The sequence below is a fragment of the Aquila chrysaetos genome, chromosome 5, assembly GCF_900496995.4.
Source record: "Aquila chrysaetos chrysaetos chromosome 5, bAquChr1.4, whole genome shotgun sequence".
Classification (NCBI taxonomy): domain Eukaryota; kingdom Metazoa; phylum Chordata; class Aves; order Accipitriformes; family Accipitridae; genus Aquila; species Aquila chrysaetos.
Genome location: NC_044008.1, coordinates 72,105,602 through 72,125,746, shown reverse-complemented (window position 1 = coordinate 72,125,746; position 20,145 = coordinate 72,105,602). Strand labels below are relative to the sequence as shown.

Below are 20,145 nucleotides of genomic sequence, written 5' to 3'. Positions count from 1 at the left end.
AAAATGTTTTCTGCCTTATCTATGTATCTGTTGGAAGAATTAAATTCTCTGGAATAGGGATTTTTTGTGAGTACAGCTGCAGTGAAAAATACACATTTGTTTGGTATGAGAAAGCTGAAATGTGCTTGTCAAAGGTCTGAGTAAAAAACAGTTTGTAAGAAGTTGTTCAAATTTTGCAGTTCATTGTGATTTCTTCTTTGAACTCGCACAGATATGTAGTATGCACTTTAAATGGCTACCTGCTGTCTGATGTTGGGCAACATCTGGCAGTTGAGAATGATGGTTAATTAAATGCAGTTAACTTGACAGGCACAGTTTGTTTGGGCAATTAGTTGAAATTCAGAGCTGGAATATTCATTCAGTGTCTTTGGTTCATATTTTTTGTTTTGTTTTGTTTCTATTTTGTAAGCCCAGAGCCCTGCAGACAGCTTTATGCAACTGAGGCTTTCAAGTTATTTCATTTATTACAAAGCTATCTAAAACAAAAGCCTGGAAATATATAAATTGTGTGTGTGTGTGCATTAAGAATATATTGGCTTAAAAGTAAACTGGCTTTCAACATTTTTGTGTGTAGGAGGAAGAAACTCCTCACCTATCCTGAATCACTGTTACCCAGAATTGTTTGGGGCGGAGGGTTGGTAAAATGCATTGAGATCTTCAAGTGAAAATTAATACAAGTGCAAAATATTGCTGCACAAAGGTTAATTTGGAATAAATTTTGACCACTGTCCATTGCTTCTTGTTTTCATCACAACACTGTTTCTAGTAAATTTTGACATTTTTGCCCTTTCTTAATAGCTTGAAACCAGAATGATTAGTAATTACTGCATGAACATCTCTGAGCTAGTATGTGGCTATGCATATACATATGTTTTTGAGGATGACTACTGTCAGTTAGGTCTCAAGATCTAACCCCTATACAAAATGAGTATCAGAAGTCACTCAAAGAAGAAGTAACTCTATGGGGAAAATGTTCTATGATATGGAGGATTTCCTAACGGTTGTTCCTACTGCTGGTACCCTATTGAATTGAGATGTCTTTTTGTGCTTAAATAGCTTATACATGGTGAGATCAGTTCAGTCTGCAAGTCTTCTAGCTTTTCTGAGCTCAAAAGCAGTTTGGCCTGCAAAGGGAAAGAAACTTGTTCAAGTGCAGCTTTTTTCAGCCTCCTGGTATTCCTTGAACTGGCGTCTTTTTGGGGCCACATCACAGCCCACTCACAAAATATTCATAAATCTGCATTTGCACCACTGTCATTCATTGCCTCATACCAGTGGTAAGAGTGAGGGAATTTGTCAGTCTGATGCAAGACAACATTGCTGAGTTAGTGCCCCACTTGCTCATTAGTGTTCCAGGTTAGGAAGATTAGTTACTATAATTCTTAGATTATTACAATGTTGTACAGGGAGCAGTTCTTTGATTGCAAAGAAGCGTATCTTTTGCATATAAGCAGTTATAAAGATACCTAGAATGCAACCCCAAGCTTCCCTTCTTCTTGTTTTTGTTCAAATATAGTTTTCTGCAGGCAGCTAGGCAACAAAGGCTTTAAAAAGTAAATCTTCTCAGGGAGACAAATTGAGCCTCACAATTAGACGGCTTTCAGCTCCAAATGGATGTGATAATGGATTGTGGTTGTGTCCCCTTCTGGTTGCAGAATCAGTAGATCTGGCTTGTTAAATGCTTATTTAAGGAAGATGGGAAGACTGGTCTAGATGATTATAAGTCAGCTACACCATCCTAAGTTGTTTTGGGAGTTCACGTACAAAAAGACCTAAAGGACAAAATTTTCATTAATTGCTTTGCTACAGTGGCTACAATAGTTTGGTTTAACAAAAGTAATAATACAAAAGAAAGAGAACTCATAACTCTACAATACAGCTTCTCTTTGCTCTTACATAGAAATCAGGTCATTAGGCTAGAAAGATACTCTAAGTTCAGTTCTGATTAGTAACATCTCGAGCTGCATATTTTATAGGCCAGCATGAGAGGAACTGTTATTCAGTGTCCCTGTTTGAACAAACATTGCAAAGTTTGATTCCAGATGCAGCTGTAAATATTTTATTTAAGTGCAGATGTCTCTGCATCCTGCATAACTTAACTACGTTAGATAATGAAAATTGTATTTATGTGTTAAGATAGATCTCCTTTTTTTCGGGTCTTCCAGCAGTTATTTCTGATCTGTGGTTTGTGTATTTGTGTATTGTTGATTTGTACTTTCATTTTTTCTGCACTGTGTATTTTACAATTGTCTGCTTCAGCTGTTTTCATTATGACTGGACGGAAGCATGTATAATACTTGTAGGTGTGACCTGAAAGTTGGCTAGTTACTACTTTATTATATTATCCTTTTAGTTTTATGCTTTACCTGAAAGTCTAACACTTTAGTTGTGTTGCATGAAAATGTATAGTTTTCCAAAGAAAATTACTCCTATATGCATGCATTTTAATTTGGCAATTGTGTATTTTGCTTTGCAGTAATTCTAACATGACTGAGAATTGTTTTTCACAATTTAAGTCATTGAAGACATTATTAATTATTAAAATGCATACACTTTCATTTCATGAACTATGGTAGGTTAAAAGTTATATTTAACTGTGAAACTTCCTAAACGTGGCAGGTGGCACGCAGATGAGCAATGCAGATACAGTCTACAAATGACAAGTTACTTGAGCGAAAACTTGAGACTTGGTAAATGGAAATGGGTTGGTCTTGGTGTGTATGGGATCATCTTTAGGCAGGAATAGAAGAGTAGACATTAAATTAACATGTTTTTTCTGCTTTGTGCGACGAATCACCTTGGACTTGCCCTCCCTGTTCCCACGATAACTACATAGTTCTAAGTCCTCAATGTTTGTATGATGCCCTTTTAATAAAATTACATGCTCTGCAATAGCCAGACTCAAAAGCTGCTTGTGCTGTAGGAATGACAGCAGGCATCTAACAGCTCTACACACATATGTGTAAATACGGAGTGGCATGTCCCCAGTGGCAGAATTATTAGAATGTCAAATTGAGGTTTGAATCCTGCAGCTAACTGCTTTCTAGGAGATGTCTGTGAATGTGTTAATACATATGGACTTTCTTAAACAGCGTTATTTATTATCTACTGCAGAAATACAGTATTGGAAGACATGAGGTATAAAACCATAATGAAGAGGCTTAATAGTATGGATCTCCTCCAGCCTTTAAGCTGCATCTATCCTAAGTATTTTGCCCTTGCTCTGAGTCAGCCTACATGCTTGCAGCTCCATCCTGTCTCTCAGCTGCAGTAAGCCCAGTAGAATATTGATCACCTTTCAGTTTTATTTATCCATATTCTACCCAGCCGATGCCTTTTAATCTCTAGGGGACTAAACCTCGGCAAAAGTATGTTCTATTTACTTGGTAGTAGCATGGTTTTGACATTAACCCTTAGGTTCTCTGAGCTGCTTTGAAGTTTCTTACTCTAGCTAACTTATCACATAGTCTTTGTATCAATTTTTTCCTAGATCAGCCCTATCTCCGGTTTCTCCGAACTCTAGTACAAGATGACTTTGATATAAAATTGAAAATGGAGGTTGAGTTAAAGCATCCCAGTTTGTCTCTAGGGGAACTTAGCACAGTAAGCAATTCCATAATGTTGACAGGAAAAAAAAAAAAAAAGTCACTGAATTCAAAGGGACAAGAAAGTTGTCCAGTCTCTGCAATTAAAAAGAAGTGATGTTCTAGAACATGTACTCCATGACAGTTACGAGTAAACTCTGTAGTAAATAATTACATTCTGCATATGGGTTTTTCTTTTCCAGAATACCAGCTCAGTAACTGTTCCAGAAACACTGCTGTTTGTTTCAACCCTTGATGGAAGTTTGCATGCTGTCAGCAAGAGGACGGGAGCAATCAAGTGGACTTTAAAAGAAGGTGAGCAGGAGGTGTCCTGATGTTCTCTACTCAGTAACAGTAATAACAGTCATATCAATTGATAATTCAGACTGTTGTAGGGCCTGGTAAATACTTTCTTTTCCTTCTTAATTTTGCTGTTGCTCCAGAATTAAGCTACAGTGTTTCTGGACTCGTGTTCATATTTTCCCTTGCAGATTTTTTCCAGGTTTATGGGGGGTTTTTTGACAGAACTTGTTTAACTTGATAATTTGTTTAACTGTAGTGATATAATTGGTAGGTATCATGTTTTATGGGAATGAGTGCAATATAAGCAGGCATAGAACAGAATAGAAGTCAAATGAGAGTGTCAGCTGGTGGAACTGGTGGCAAAGCGCTTGCATGATTCTGTCTCTGGAATACCCTGCATTCACTGGTGCAGTGGATATTGAGCAAACCTCGGGTCTTTTTTTCTATAATAGATGTTTAGGAACAGCATGTTTTTTTACATAAAAGAACTGCATTTGTGTAAAGAAATTTAACATTGCTCAGTGACTGGAAGTGATTTTGCAATTTAATTACTGAGCAAATATAGGTCATTCTGCCTTCATGAAAAATTCAGTATTTAATACAAATTTGTTTTAGTGGAACTCCGATTACGTCTGGTGGAAGTGATAGTAGCACTCTGTTCACTTCTGGAAATAAATTAGAAAGCAGGTCAAATGGAAAGGAGTCACAGTGATTGCATCATTCTGTCCTCTATTTTTAAACCTGATGTCAGTTTAGTAGGTGAGCTGAAATGGTAGGAAATGGATTGTGCGTATCTGATGTCTGCAGTACAAACCAGTTGTTCTTATTTGTGAAGCCATTCATATTTGAATGCAAATCTATCAGACAGAAAGTTAACTTCATAAATGAGCAAAGAATGCTTTTGTAGCTCCTCTTGGAGTAAAAAGGGGTGAGCAAGTATTTTCTTGAAGGATCTTGGTTAATAGGTGTGATTATATTTTCTTCCCTGTCTCCTCTTTAAATTTAGACCCCTCTTTTCCCTGAACAGGCATGAATAAAAAAAAAGTTATCAGCCTCCTCCTTTATTGTTGCTATAGGCTACTGCAATATTAACAGAGGCTTACTGGTTTTTGCTTGTCGTTCAGCTGACATGAACATACACTACATGGTCATGTCCTAGAAGGGTATCATAACTGGCATTTGTTTGCAGCCAGACTTAGTAAGTGACAAGAGATTTTTTGAGGAAGAAGTGAACACACTTTGGTAACGAAAAGGGTCTTTGTCACAGTGTATTGCTCAAGGAACTTCCCTTGTTTAAAAAAAAAAATTGTTGCAAAACTGTTGTTGGTACAGTAGAACTGCCATGCTGGATAATCTAGTTTTATAGGACTTTTTTTTTTTCTCTGTTGCTAACTATGTATTATCCTGCATCTTATGTACATGAGGTACGTTCACTTGCTTTTTGCAAACCACTTATTGCCCATTAGTTTAATTCTGTGTAATAGAACAACGCACAAACTAAATGAAAAAAAATAATGAATGGTAGTTATTGTTACAAGATGCTTCGTGAGTTAACTTAGTTAAGTGTACATGGAACAAGGGCCTGTACATATAAATTGGCAAATTAATTTGTAATTGGAGAGGTTTTATTTATTTTTGCAAAACTGTATTTGTTGGTGGCCACCCTGTGGGTGGGAAGCCAAATAAAGATGCGACAGTGTTGGAAACTAATAGCTCAGGAAAGTCCTTGCCATCTTGCTGTGCTAAATCCCTGGAGAGATTTAATAGTGCAGAATTCAGTATTAATATTAGTGTATAAACACAGTTGTTGGGTGCACTCTCTCTGTCAACAATATGCTTGTATTGTTATAGAGAATTACCCAGTGGGAAGTTGCATGCATTGCAAGCAGTGTTCTTGCAGGTGCTGTTTTACCCTGATTATCAGACAGTGAACCATGTGTTGTAGTTCATGTACTTTGAGAAGTCGTGGAGGTCACCTGAAGTGCTGCAGCGGCATTCATCAGGAAGAGAATGTTTTTTTACTGCACTTAAGCAGCAAGGTATTTAACAAAGGGCAATTCATGTACATTTTATTTTTGCTGGGGAAAAAAACAAGGCAGTGTTCATTATCAGGCAGTACTTAAACAAACATGAAAATCTTGCCATGTGTGGTTTGTTTCAATTTAGCACGGAAGCTTATCTTGGGTATGCAGAGTAAATGAGCCAGTGGTTACCACCACAATAATGTTTGTTTCAACCCTTGATGGAAGTTTGCATGCTGTCAGCAAGAGGACGGGAGCAATCAAGTGGACTTTAAAAGAAGGTGAGCAGGAGGTGTCCTGATGTAGTGCCTTCATGTAGTGCTGGCAAGAAAGGCAGTCTGAATACTTGTGCTCCCCATAAAGCAGGCCAAAAAGTGGGTCTGTTAGTAATAGGACTCTCCAGTAGTTCAGAAATAAAGCTGTGTTCCCTGCAGTTACATGCAGTGAGATTGTGGACTTACTTGCTGAGGGTGCTTAATACCTTCATTTCCTGTTGGCTTCTATGGGTCCTACTATCGGACAGCTCAGGATTTTTCAGTGGCCGGGTAACTGATGCTGCTCATTCCCTGGGCCTTGGAAAGCTGGAATATGGTTGGAAAGTTTATAGAAAGAACCCACACTCCTCTTCCCCCCAAATTTCTGAGAGGCACCTTTGCTTCTGCTGCGGCCCCACCAACACACGTGGTATTGAAAGGCACTCGTTTGAAAGGGTATTGAAAGGGTGTGGCACACATTTAAGATCAGAGACTCAATAAGGCTCCTAGTGCCATCTGATCAGTAAAGGGAGCTGTCAGTTCTAAGTGACAGTGTGATAGGCTGTCATGTTTTCTGCGCTTGCCACTAGCAAGATGCTTAATAAGCATCCTCAGTAAGATTACTTAGGATGAAATATCTTCCCCAAAATTGCTGGAAATGAAACTTCTGTCATTGCCTATAGATCTCTTTGAAAGGTACAGGGGTGCAGCACTTTAGGTTTGCTTTTAGGTAAGAAAGTAGACTGTGATAGAGTTGGTGATGAGAAACCTGTTGGCAAGGGAGAAATCTGGAGAATGCTTTTCTCCTTGATGTCAGATTTTGTATTCACAATCTGATTTCAGCGTGAGCTTTAAGAATGTGATTTTAAGAATGTGACTGTCCTGTTCCCTCGCATCTTTGTAAAAATCATCCTGTATGTCTTTGTTAACTGAAGAGCTTAGGTTAATGAGCAGAATATTGAACTTTGAGATGTTAAGAATGTAGTGTTTTCAAACTGTACTCTTGGACAGAGTATTTCTCTGTTTCGATAGTCACTTCTGTGTGTCCTTCTGTACTGTTCAAAGCGATCTCTTTCTTTTCATTCACCAGCACCTTAAAAGCTTTTATCCTAAGAACTAATTAAAAGTAATTTGCCAGAAGAACATATAATATATACAGATTTGGGTCTAGATTTAGAGCCAGCAGAAATTTTGTTACAGTCTTCAGTTCTCTGTAGCAATCAAAAAAAACGATGGCCCACAATCAATTTAAAAGGTTTTGATTTCTGATACCTTACTTTATAACCTATGGACTTCAGTGGCCTAGTCATGGTAAGACAAAGATAAAAAGACTGTATCTATTAATGGTATGCAATATGTAGATTTTTAAAGGGCAAATCTGAAACCTGTAGGTCCTGCTCTAATAGCAGTTATTATTCTTGGGCAAGAAGAAATATCTTTGTGCATAGCTGTAAATTAATAAGGATTATCAAAACAAACCAGATGTAGAACAGTACTCTTTTCAGCAAATTCCAGAGGATAGTTTGTTAGAATCTCTAACCTCATTTACTGTAATTGCGACAGCAGGCGAGGATGACATGATTTTAAATTGGCCCGTTAGCCCAAATCTTATGGTGGTGCCTCGGGTCAGGAAACCGTTTTTTCCAGCTCATTCCAGTGGGGCAGCGACTTACTCATTTGCTGTTTCGGAATCTCCCACTTCTTCTTTTCAGTCATTGGTTTTGTCTGTTCTATGTAAGGGCACGTTACAGTGATGAAAATATGCAACTCTGTCTTGTGCATTAAAAGACTTGATTTTTGGTCAAAGGGCAAATTTTATCTTATCATGTGTTTGTGAATGGCCTGGTTTCAGCTGGGATAGAGTTAATTGTCTTCCTAGTAGCTGGTATACTGTTATGTTTTGGATTCAGTATGCGAATAATGTCGATAACACACTGATGTTTTCAGTTGTTGCTACGTAGTGTTTATACTAAGTCAAGGATTTTTCAGCTCCTTATGCCCAGCCAGCAAGAAGGCTGGAGGGGCACAAGAATTTGGGAGGGGACACAGCCGGGACAGCTGACCCAAAGTGGCCAAAGGGATATTCCATACCATGTGACGTCATGTCCAGTATATAAACTGGAGGGAGTGGGGCTGGGAGGGATCGCTGCTCAGGAGCTAACTGGGCATCAGTCTGTGAGTGGTGAGCAATTGCACTGTGCATCACGTGTATTTTCCAATCCTTTTATTATTGTTGTTGTCATTTTATTATTGTTACTATTATTAGTTTCTTCCTTTCTGTTCTATTAAACTGTTCTTATCTCGACCCACAAGTTTTACTTTTTTTCCAATTCTGTCCCCTATCTCACTGGATGGCAGGGAGTGAGTGAGTGGCTGCATGGTGCTTAGTTGCTGGCTGGGGTTAAACCATGACAGTGAAATATAGAGAAAAGTCAAATGCATTATATTTAGCATTATGGTTATAGTTTCAAAAATTGTATATATGGCTTTTTTCCATATATGTATGCAAAATGTGGGTTAGAATTATTTCAGAATAATCTGAAATGTGTCATATACTTCTGCCCACTCACAAGCAAATGATACAGGCACAAATATTTTCTGGCCGTGATGCAACCAAAACTGTATTGGGACATCTGCCTGCTGCCAGGTCAAAATGTTAATTTCAGTGAAGCGTAACTGAGCCCAATAATTTACTAAATTACTGGTCAGTCATTATGTTAACAGGTTTCTAATAACTGCTGTACTTGTGAATAAACAGAATTCTAGAATAAATCTTTATAATCTAGGATCAATGTCCTTTTAATTATTTTTTTTGACACAGTTATTTTACAAATCTTTTTATTAACTTGTAAAAATGAAAGCTTTTTGTTTCTTAGAGGATAACATTTCATAAGTCCCACAATGACAAGGACAGGTATCAGCAGTCTTTTTAATGGCATTTCTATTCTGCTCATGCCCTTGAACTCCCTGTTCTTGTGGGTATTAATATGCTTTGCTGAATTAATTTAATGAAAAGTATCAGTGGCAATAATTTTACCAATAGTGTGTGCATGTGCTTGTTTACACACAGGTGTGTATTACCAGATCAGAAAGCTAAAGCTAGTGTGTATTGAATTGTAGGATTTTAATATAGGTATCATTACCATACTCTGCCTTAGTAGAGGCTGCAGGAAAAACAAATTGGAAACCCATGGAAATATCTATAGAAAACTCGATCTTCCCTCCAGTAGTGGAGATATTTACAGGATGGTGTCCTGCTTCCTAACTCAACCCCCTACCATACTCCACAGTTATTTTGACATCTTTGTTTTCTTAGTCTAGAAAGTGGAAAGCTTTTGGACAGGATATCATACCAAAAGCTTTATGCAGGACATTGCAAGAAGTTGGCTTTTCCTCTGCTACAGGGAATGGAAGCTTAAAGGAGAGGCAGGTGTATTTTTATCACAGTTTTATCACATTTTCTCTGTAAAGTTTTTGCTCCAATACAGAATACTTACTGCTTTGTTCAGTGGTTATTATCACTATTGTTGGTATTGGAACAGATCGGGCCTATTAGAATAACTCACCTAATTACAGGGAACTGCAGTTCAGGGAAATTTTGAAAGCAGGATTACGTGATTACAGTCTCAGCATGTTAACACTTGAGTGCTGAGCTGTTGAAGAGAAGATAAGGCCTCAGTTCTCTGACTTTTGCAAGAACTTTTTCTGTTTGACCCGTTGTGGAGCAAAAGGTGACTTCAGTTATAAGATGACTCATTCTTTTACTAGTCTGTATTCAAACATATGAAAACTATTGTAAGACGTGACAACAATAAATTAAACTCAAGATTCTCTTTTTATCTCAGAGTTCTCATTTCAAAACAAACTTTGAAATAAAGTTGGAATATGTCCCAAACCACATGAAAGTGAATGTGAAGAGTTTATTGTCTGTCTTCAAAGTATCTTCGCAGAGCTACAACCTTAGTTCAAAATCGTGAAAGTGTTAAGAAAATGAGAAAATTTACATCATCCCAGTAGCAAAAAATGTAGAGAAGTGGCTCTCCAGAGCCTGTCTTGCCAGATGGATGGTGGTAGTAGTGAAAGGAGAATTCCTTTCACTTCAGAAGATAAACTACTCCATCAGTTTGCGTTCACTCATTGTGAATAGTCTTGTGCCTGGAAATTAATCAGATATTGATACTAAATGCTTTCTAACTGTTCATATACAACACTTAAATGTTGCAGGAAGCCATCAGAATCAGTGTTTTGGTTCATGTGCCAGTAAGTACTAAAAAAAATTCCTGCTGCTTTGTAATAACATCTTAATCTGTTCCATCTACCTCTTTTTTATCATTGTTAGTAAATCAAATTTCAGTTACTGAGAAAACAAGTAAAAGCAGGTTTTTTTCACTTCTGATAAAGCACTGTTGTTCTTGATATTGAAGACATGGTACTAAAGAAAAGTTTAAGGCCTTTCTCATGAGCCTGATGCTTCTGCACAGCACACACTGAACAGCTTGGAACTTGTCATAAGGCTTTCATTCACGTCTTCTGATATGCAAGAGTGCTTCAGAAAAACTCACTACAGAAGTTGAAGAGACATTCATGGGATTTCTGGCATCGTTTGTTGAAGTGTAGAATACATTTGTTGATGAAATTGTTATAAATGACATTTTTCCAACAGCTTTCAGAAATATAAGCTTGGGGGTAAAAGCAAGTAAATATTGCACATATACATACATACATATGTTCTTTCACTATTATGGTGCTACATGGTTGATGCAACACTTCTCAGACCTTTGAGATAGTTGGAGCAGAGTGGAGCACTTTTTTTTTTTTTTTTTAAAATAGATTGCCCAGTCTTAGAAAATTAAGTGAAATCAAGTTATTAGTTCAAAAATGCTGTACTGTATTATTGTTATTATTCACTGTATTTTGGGGGCAGAGAGGGAGCTATAGGAAAGCACTACTAACCAGACTCTCCTGCAAATGTCATGGACGAACCAGGATCAGTTGCTAGAAAATATAATCTACCTTTTGAAATTTTCTGTAATTGTTCAGATTTTCCTGAGCATTCTTTGAAAACAAACCTGAAATACTAATATGTTTGAGGAAATTGCATTCTGTCCTGTTCTACTGTAGAGTGTGTGTTATGTCAGTAACAGTGCAGTTAGAAAATTTGGAACTTGAGTCGGATAGTGCTAGTTTTATACTGTAACTTCATATAACAACTTCACACCTCCATTTAATTCGGAGAATAAGCAGTCCTTTTGTTAAATTTAAAACTTTCTGAAGATAATTTGGGCAAGAAACTATTTTCTTATGCTTTGCCTAGGCTGACTAGAAAGTGATTTTTAAAAATATCTGCATTAATATACTTAAACAATGTATACGCAGTCAGTTATCACTTCAAAAACAAGTTGTGCAGCTTTGTTATCACTAATGATCATTTGAGGAGGAGATAGGACAAAGTTGCTCAAGCACTGTTGGTGAAGATTGCTGTTATCTAGCAATAGTGATCGTCACCACAGGCGACTTTATTTTTTACTTAAGTGCGACACTCTCTGTGTAATGAGTTCATCAAGAGACTTGCAGAGTTTGTTTCTTTTGCCTTTAGCAATGTTTGTAGCATTTGCATTAAATCTTACTTTGGCTGAGGCAGGTGCCATTTTCTGCTGATTTATGATGCTGTTTCTTTCACTAAAACTGTGAGAGTTTCCCTTTCCATGAAGCATTTATGATTATAAAGACTAGCCTGTGGTTTTTAATGTCTCTTAGCTGATTTCACCTAGACTTACAGATACATTGAGTATATAAACTTGATGTCTGTTTGCTTTTAGTAGTTCAACCTAGCAGTTCAACTCCAGAGTTGAACCACTTTATATAATGGTCAGCTAATGCTTTTTTCTTGCTTGCTTTTCTTTAATAATGGAGAGATGGTGCTGTAAGTCACCATGTGTTGCATTAGATATTGTAAAGCTCATGGAATGCTTGAAACAAACACTGAGAAATACTTGGCATATAATCAACTGTAGAGTTTGGAGCAGGGGGGTCCCTCCCAACATATCCTGAAACCAGTTTCTTCACACAAGGGATAGAAATGAATTGCTTGATGTAGTTCATGGAATAAAGGTCTGACTACACAGCATCGTCTGTAGAGACAGATAGACAATGATGAATCATTAACTCCTTTGTTTGAATGTTAATTATCCTTAGGGCCTTTTGATGTGTACTTGGGTTCTCAGTAAATTAAATAGAGTTTATGATATAATGTTGAGCTCTACACTTACATAGCATTCCCATCTTACATCAATGAACAGTGGTAATGGTGATAATTCATAATTAAGAGAAAAATTGCTCAAGATAGGTACTCTTGGTCTCCGTCTTCTATGACTACATGTCAGTGCCTAGGACTGTTAAGAGTACCAGCTAAATTATCTCAGAATTTTTGCTGTCCTATGTATGAGGCTCTGAGTGTAAGCTAACATGACTAGGCTGTGTCTGTGCCATCCAGTGGGTTTCCTCCTAGAGCCAGCACACAGCTCTGCAGGGTCCCTGCATTAGAGGAAATTTATTGTGATGTGGAGGGAGACTCTGACGCTGTTCTTGCCGATGCAGGAGATGCCAGTGCAGTGGTCGGTAACCATCTGATGAGGGAAATAGGTAAAGCATGAAACTTGACAAGTCTGCTTGCTGAGCAATGAGTTTGCTAGGCGTAGTATCCTTCAGTGCTTGAGTAGAGCAGTGCTCCCTCTCCGGTTAATTGGATTGTTCCCAGAAGCTTAAAATGCTTTTGAGTAGTTTGTTCTGGCAGCTTTGAGGATGTATCTGGAACATTTTTTAGGCCTTAAAGGTGGGATGGGGAATATATATATATAGTTATGTTTTGATCAAAGCTGCTCTGATGGTGTTTACTATTGTAAAAATAAATCAATGAAAATAAAAATAGCTTTACTGTTATTCCTCGTATTGTGCTTTTTTCTGTCTCTGATATTATATGTGTATCTTTTGGTGACTAGTGTTTTCAGCTGCATTGTGGCTAGAGATCTCTTTGGGTGGGGGTTTCTTATGGTTTTTTTTAATCTGTTATATAAAATGAAGGGACATCCTCCTAGGCCGTTAACATCAAACCCAGCAGTGTGATGCAATTTACTGCAGAGTGGTAGAGACTTTATTGGACCCACGTAATGAACCCTGAATTTCTTGTTCTTGTCTTGCTTAGCTCTGCAAATATCACAGTACACTCAAGCTGTTCAGAATCTGTGCCAGTTGCCCAATCAAAGGCTCTTAAAACATCATTGTTTTTGTTCTTATTTCCTTCCTTCATGATGTTTGCATGGAGACAGAACAGTTGAAAAAACAGTGTTTCTTTGCTTGGTCATCTTCCATCTTCTTACTCAGGCTTATTCTATTGTAATGGTTTGATTTCCCCTGTGGAAGGGAAGATACCTTGTATCCCTCTTGAATTCTGAGTTACTTTCTGCCAATATACCCATAAATAAGCACACACATTTGTCTTGGAAATTGTAGAGTATGTCTTATGAATCTGGAAACTTTTGTGGTTTTGGCATCAGGGTTGAAAATCCTACGATTCAGGATTTTTTGAGGCCTCAGTAATTTTGAGGTCACATTACCTTACATTAAAATCAAATTATCGTTCTTAATTTACCTTTTAATATGTAAGGATTTAGATTTAGCATTGTCAGGTTTTATTTCATAACTTCTTTTTGTTGGTGCAGGCTGAACTATGATTCTGATCACTCAAAATACCAGCTACTATGAGATTGTTTCCAAACCTTTTGATTTTTTTATGTAATGTGGATTCTTGGATAAATTTTAGTGAGGAAATTATTTAAGTGAAAAAAATCAGGTTTTAGGTAATTTTGAATAGCCCTTGGCAGACTTCTGTTTTTCTTTTCAGTGACATGCTGATCACAGAGGTTTTGTGTTGGAGTAAGAAATGGAACTAAGTTTTTTCTGACTTGTGTTGGAGTCTTGCTCTTAAGTCATTGGCAGTCTTCTGGCTCATTTGAGTTAGGTGTAGCACTAGGCTTTCGGTTTGTATGTTGCATCTTAAATTAAATACTGAGTTAGCTAGAAAGCATATGGTTACCTGCCTGATACACAAGGTACCTGAGACACAAAGTAGCGAAAGTTCATAAAATACAGATTAAAAACTATCAAGACATTACTTTATCCCTGTTCTCACAGTGTCTGCAAACTTATATTAGCTGTAGCTTGTTTTTAAGTAAAATTGGTTGTTGAAGCCTGCACGGTGAAAGCATTTGCTGCAAGTTATGGTCAGCTGCCCCCTGGGCAGCCAGTGCCCAGCGATCATGCACACATATTGGAAGCAAGAGTTTTTTTTAACATGTATACAGGCAGTTTTAACAGACTATACGCTCTGTCCAAGTGAGAAATAAGGAGAAAACTCAAGATACAGTACAGTACTGTTATCTTCTCTGAGTCTCCTCCCAGGGGTGGCTGGGAAGTAGTGTGGATAAAACTGAGCAAAGAACTTCAGAAGGTTTAAAACTTCTCAGGTGCTTTGTATTTTCCCACTTTATAAACCTTGTTTCACAACCAAACAGGAGGTTATTGAGGCTGCTGAGATGGCCACTTTCAAACTCTGTGCATCAGCCTTTCAAAAAGGAGCAAGTTGTTGAGGCCTGACTTAATCCTGTATCTAGTGAGTTCAAGGAATTGAATTGCCAGTATTATGACTTTTTCTTTTTCCGTTTATGCAGATCCTGTACTCCAGGTGCCAATACATGTGGAAGAGTAAGTCTGTTTCCTTTATCTCATTTACTGCTTGTTCAATTTTCACTGACATCTTGACATTTGATTTAATTTGAACGAAAACTATCTATGTTCTAGAAAAATTGCATACCTTGTGTTAAGTCAATTTAAGATGGTTTGGAGAGCAGATACAGAAAGGATATAATTAGCTACATATAATTCTCTTATTTGTAGCGCTAAGAAGAAACATCCTGTCTGCAGACTGTTCTCTCAAGCCCTTGCTCAGGTTCAGAGATCAAGTGTGCTAACTGTGCCACAATCTTAATTGAGCAGCTTTGAAAATAACAGAAACAGCTAGGGAGTGATCTCTGGGTTTTGTACTTATTCTCTTCAAATAAAAGGCTAAAAATAGTGAAGCATAGGAAACTCCAACCACCACTACCAGAATCTTCAAATGAAACCCTCAAGCTGTTACTTCAGAGTAGTTCCTCCAGTATAGCAATCTCTCATTAAACTAGAAAATTTGGGGCTTTAACTTTATGTCTCTGAAGTCAGTACTAACATCCTTTCTTTTTTGTGGTTTGTTTTTGATGTTGGGGTTTGGGATTTTTTTTTTTTTTTTTTTTTTTTGTAGTTTGGGTGGTGGGGTTGCCTTTACCTCTCAAATTTACGTAGTTCTGGCAACTCTTTTATTGTTCCTTGCCTTCCTTATGCTGGGGTTTTTTTTGTTTGTTTTTAATTCTGTGGCATTTTAAAACCATATAGATCTTGTTTAAAAGCTTTCACCCAAGTGATTGCCTGCCACATTTGGATCTTTGAATTTTCAAATTTATTAGTAATCTGAATTAATTCTGAAGCTTCTTTATATTTTTTTCATTTTCACAGTTAATAAATGAAACTTTAAAAAAGGATAATACAAAGTAAAAAATTTAATGTCAGGTGAACTTCCCTGTAAAGCCAGTACTGACCATAGTTGCTTTCCTGTTCTCTGAGAAGCACAGTATATTTTTTATCATTTATAATTGCTGCTTAAATTCTAGGCCAGCATTTCTTCCAGACCCAAATGATGGCAGTTTGTATACACTTGGTGGCAAGAATAGTGAAGGCTTGACTGTAAGTATATTTTTTAAATTCTCTTCTCTGATAATTTTTAGAAAAGTGGCGTAATCAGACTCACACAAAGGATAAGTCCCCAAGGGAACTTTCTGCTTTCTTGACAGTACTGTAAAGTTTTGCAGGCTTTTGTACTGTTTAATGGAAGTGTACCAGTTTCTTGGAAAAGCTTGATCAGACTAGCCAAAAACCAGCATATGTTTTGTCCACTTGTACTATTTTTCTGTAACTTGGTAAAATAATGATGATGACAAAATTTATGTGGTATTATCCAAATATTGAATAGTCTCTGCATGATTTGATGGGAAAGGTATACTCAGAATAATACAAATCAGATATGTCCCTTTCACCCAAATACTTAATTTTTTTAAAACTATCTGCCAAAAGGCAGGATTAATACATGTTCTGTGCTGACACCTTTAGAAGATGTCTTTATAAGATTTAGCAAGCAGACAAAAATGCTGAACCTTTTCGAAATAGTCACCAATCCATGCAACCCACAGATACTAGCTAATGTTTGACTTTTATTTTTAAACTTTGTGGTGATACTCAGATAAAATGTTCTCTGGCAGCTGCCATGATTTCCCTTAAGAACTTTAATATTGTTAAATATTTTAGTATTCGCTCACCACTCCCCCACCCCCCAGTACAGCCAGCTCATAACTTGCAAAACGATTCTTGGTTCTTTTCCTGGGTGAATCCAGGAAGCAGCAATCTATTTGAATCTATTCCTTTATTCTGTTAATCTCCTCTCTTTTTGAAGTAATTTAATTTCTGTTTAGAATCACTATTATAAAAGTTTTAAGGAAGAGTGGAGTAATTTTAGCATATTTCAGTAAACTTAGCAAAGGCCTGATCTTTATTGTTGGTGCAGCTTGTCTGTTACTCTTGTGACCTCATCCCAATAAAAGCCTCTTAAAACTTAGTAAGGATTGTCACCCATTCTGTAAGTGCCATACAGGCTTGGCAGTATCTCAAGAACTCTTCAGCTGGAGATTCATGCTTCACCCTCTCAACAGTTTCATTTGTATGAAGATACCTGGCCTTCACAAATGTTACTGTACAGTCCTATGGAGAACCGTTTTATACTCATTATAGGAGAGGTAATTATACCACGGTATGTTGAAGCCCAGACAGTTTATAAGTGATGATGGTAGACCTTAAAACCACAGTCTTGGCCTCCAAACATCTCAGCTGCAAGTAGTTCTTCCATGCTACATGCATTTCTTCTATTGTAAACTCACTGAGACAGACTTCTCTCTGTTCAGGGTTTGCAGAGCAGGGCCTTGACCTGAAATTTTGAGTTCTCAGGCACTGCAATAATACAAACAAACAATAAAACCCTGTCATTTGAGATTTCTGAAGTTTTCTGACCACCCTTTTCTGTGAATAAATGCGAAGACTATCACACCAATGTGAATAAGCTTTTATTGTGGTTTTTTTTCCCTAGAAACTTCCATTTACTATCCCAGAGCTGGTGCAGGCATCTCCCTGCCGCAGTTCAGATGGGATCCTGTACATGGGTGAGCTCAATTTTTATCATTGAGATTGTAAGATGTTCAGCGACTATAAAATGTAGAGACTCCCAGACAGACTGCATGGACATAAGCTTTATTTTGGGTATTAATTATGGGTTTTCATGAACCTTTCTGATGACAGAAAACTCTGATTAATATAGAATTCAATTACTGTTTGAAGATTAAAAACCAACTACTTTTCCTGAAGGAGAAAATAGCTTTTCTAAGCAGTGAATAGCCTGTATGGGTTTTTTTGTTTTCTTGAGATGCTATCTTTCAACAAAATGTGACTTCTACTTAAAATCTTACACTTGTAAATGTCATTGACTGCCTGATAATTATAATTAAATTAGAAGTCACATTGCAACATGGTTAGACATCCTCCATTACCTGAGATACAGTCAGTTCATTTATACTACAAATAATAATGAATTTATGCCTCACTGTCCTGACTCATTCTAATTGCAGATGGATTTGGGAGGAGAAGGGGAGAAGGAAGGACAGTTATTACTTACCACAACAGTAGAATGGGTGAAGGATCAGGATGAGCTTAGTATTGTTTCTTTAATCTCCTGAAGGGCCAATACCTACTTCTAGTTTTCCACTTTGTGTCTCTCCAGTAAAGGAGTGAAAAATGTTTATTTGAAGCTTCTAAACAGAATGCATATGTGTTAGTGTCAAAGAAATACTTAAGGTCATGGCTCATGTAGTCTTGAATGGGATGTTAGGATTACAATCCTTAATCAATTTGAAATGTGTAGACCCTCATAATTTTTTTCCACCTACTGTCCTTCAACATTAGCATTTCAGTCTCTTTGCTAGCTCACAGGATCTTCTACACTCAGAATTCTGTTAGATTTTATCAGTGTGAAAAAAATAATGCAGCTAATAGTACTTACCATTTTAAATATTGTATTAAGTTTTTCTTGTCAATATTGGGGATTGGCCAGCAGTGCTAAATGATGAAACTAAGCCTGACTATGAGAAATTGTTTTATTAAAAATGCTTTATTCACACCAAGTTCATAAGCCTACTAAAGAAAAAAGAAGACTGAAAAGCTTCATGGAAGTGCAGTTTTTCCAACTGAATGGTAATGTGGGTTAAATTATGATTTCAGGTAAAAAGCAGGATATTTGGTATGTGATTGACCTCATGACTGGGGAGAAACAGCAAACCTTGACTTCCTCATTTGCAGAAAGTCTTTGCCCGTCAACATCCCTCCTGTATCTTGGGAGAACAGGTCATATGCTTTTTTTTCTGCAGCTTAGAAGAAAATTTGTTGTTGTTGTTGTTGTTTTTCAAGTTTAGGCTCATAACAAATGACCTTGTGCTCAGTTCAGGTTTGCAAGTTTATTTCTTAGAAAAACTTCTGTAAATTATGATTTTAGACTGTACACAGAAAAATTACTAACTCTTTATAGCAGCAGAAAGATACTGTTTTTTTTAAACTTTGGCAGTAGACATGGTCCATTATTATTCTTGCTGACTACGTGGCATTTGTATTCTATTTAACACTGCGTTCCAGTAGCAGCTGTGAACCCAAGTTTGCTCTGTAGCATACAGCTTTTATAAAAACTGTTTAAAGAAAATGGAGATATAGCATATCCACTGAAATTACAGATGCAGTAGTCTAAACAACTGTTAAAATTAGACCAACACCATATAGGTGTTGACTAGTAAAAAGGAGTAAGTGTTACAGACTTGTTCGTTAACCTCTATATTAATGTGTTCTTTAAGTGTGATAGTTCAGTTATAGAACATGGTATGCTGAATTTTAGAATGCAGGGTTTGGAAACTTGTAAGTAAAACAAAGTACATCAGAAGCTGTGTGATAAAAGCAAAATGCTGGCACCGTGGGCAGTAACTGTCTGCAGAGCTTGTTTTGAGATTCCTGTGGATCGGTATATGAGTGGATTGGGTATTATCTTTAACAGCTGTGAAATGTTTATTTATCAGGAGTGTTGGGAAAATGAAATGCAGAGAGCAGTAAGTGTGTGTGGGATGTTTTGAAGAGTATCTCAGCTTTGAGATGATTGATTCTATTCTCTCATAGGTTTTTTTGCTTCACAGACTGTGTATTTTTTAACAGAGTACACGATCACAATGTATGACACCAAGAAGAAGGAGCTGCGATGGAATGCCACCTATTTTGATTATGCAGCTACTCTGCCTGATGAAGACATAAAATACAGTAAGAATTTAATTGCTCTCTTTTTGTTGTTGTTCCCTGCCCCGCCCTGTATTGGCCATGGGTTTTGCATACAGGCAAAAATATTCTGATTTAAAAAAAAAAAAATTAATTAGGTCAAGCTGTCTGTCTGATTTTTGTGCAGCTGATATGCGTCTGCCAGTTTTTATCCTTTACATGCCATAATATCTAGAGCCTGTTAGGTAGCTTCAGGTAAACTGAATCTAAGAAGGTACGCTCTTAAAGATATGACTCTTTAAAATTCAGTGAAAAATGGCAGGAGAGGAAGCAAACCTAAACAGTGGTGTACACTCAGAAAAAGCTACTGCAATGCTATTGCATTGCAACTGAACTTTTATCCACCTAATTCTGACAACCGATTCGTTGATCAGCTGTTCTTTTGTAATGTAAGGTATAATGGACTCCACAGTCAACATAAGGCTTAAA

The 20,145-nt window shown here is 37.1% G+C and overlaps 1 protein-coding gene across 7 annotated transcripts in view; it reads left to right on the top strand.

Annotated features, from left to right (window-relative positions):
- Positions 1–20,145, top strand: part of ERN1 (endoplasmic reticulum to nucleus signaling 1) — a 41,275-nt gene that overhangs the window by 9,452 nt on the left and 11,678 nt on the right. For 3 of the 7 annotated variants that reach the window (XM_030013923.2, XM_030013920.2, XM_041123499.1), the window contains exons 2-7: positions 3,788–3,899; positions 14,889–14,922; positions 15,921–15,993; positions 17,444–17,516; positions 18,628–18,750; positions 19,600–19,701. In XM_030013923.2, coding sequence (XP_029869783.1) covers positions 17,513–17,516; positions 18,628–18,750; positions 19,600–19,701 — 229 coding nt within the window. In that variant the 5' untranslated portion in view covers positions 3,788–3,899; positions 14,889–14,922; positions 15,921–15,993; positions 17,444–17,512. Of the gene's footprint in view, positions 1–3,537; positions 3,604–3,787; positions 3,900–6,110; positions 6,190–14,888; positions 14,923–15,920; positions 15,994–17,443; positions 17,517–18,627; positions 18,751–19,580; positions 19,702–20,145 lie in introns of those variants that run through there. The other 4 variants (XM_030013921.2, XM_041123498.1, XM_030013922.2 and 1 more) reach the window with 4 other exon arrangements.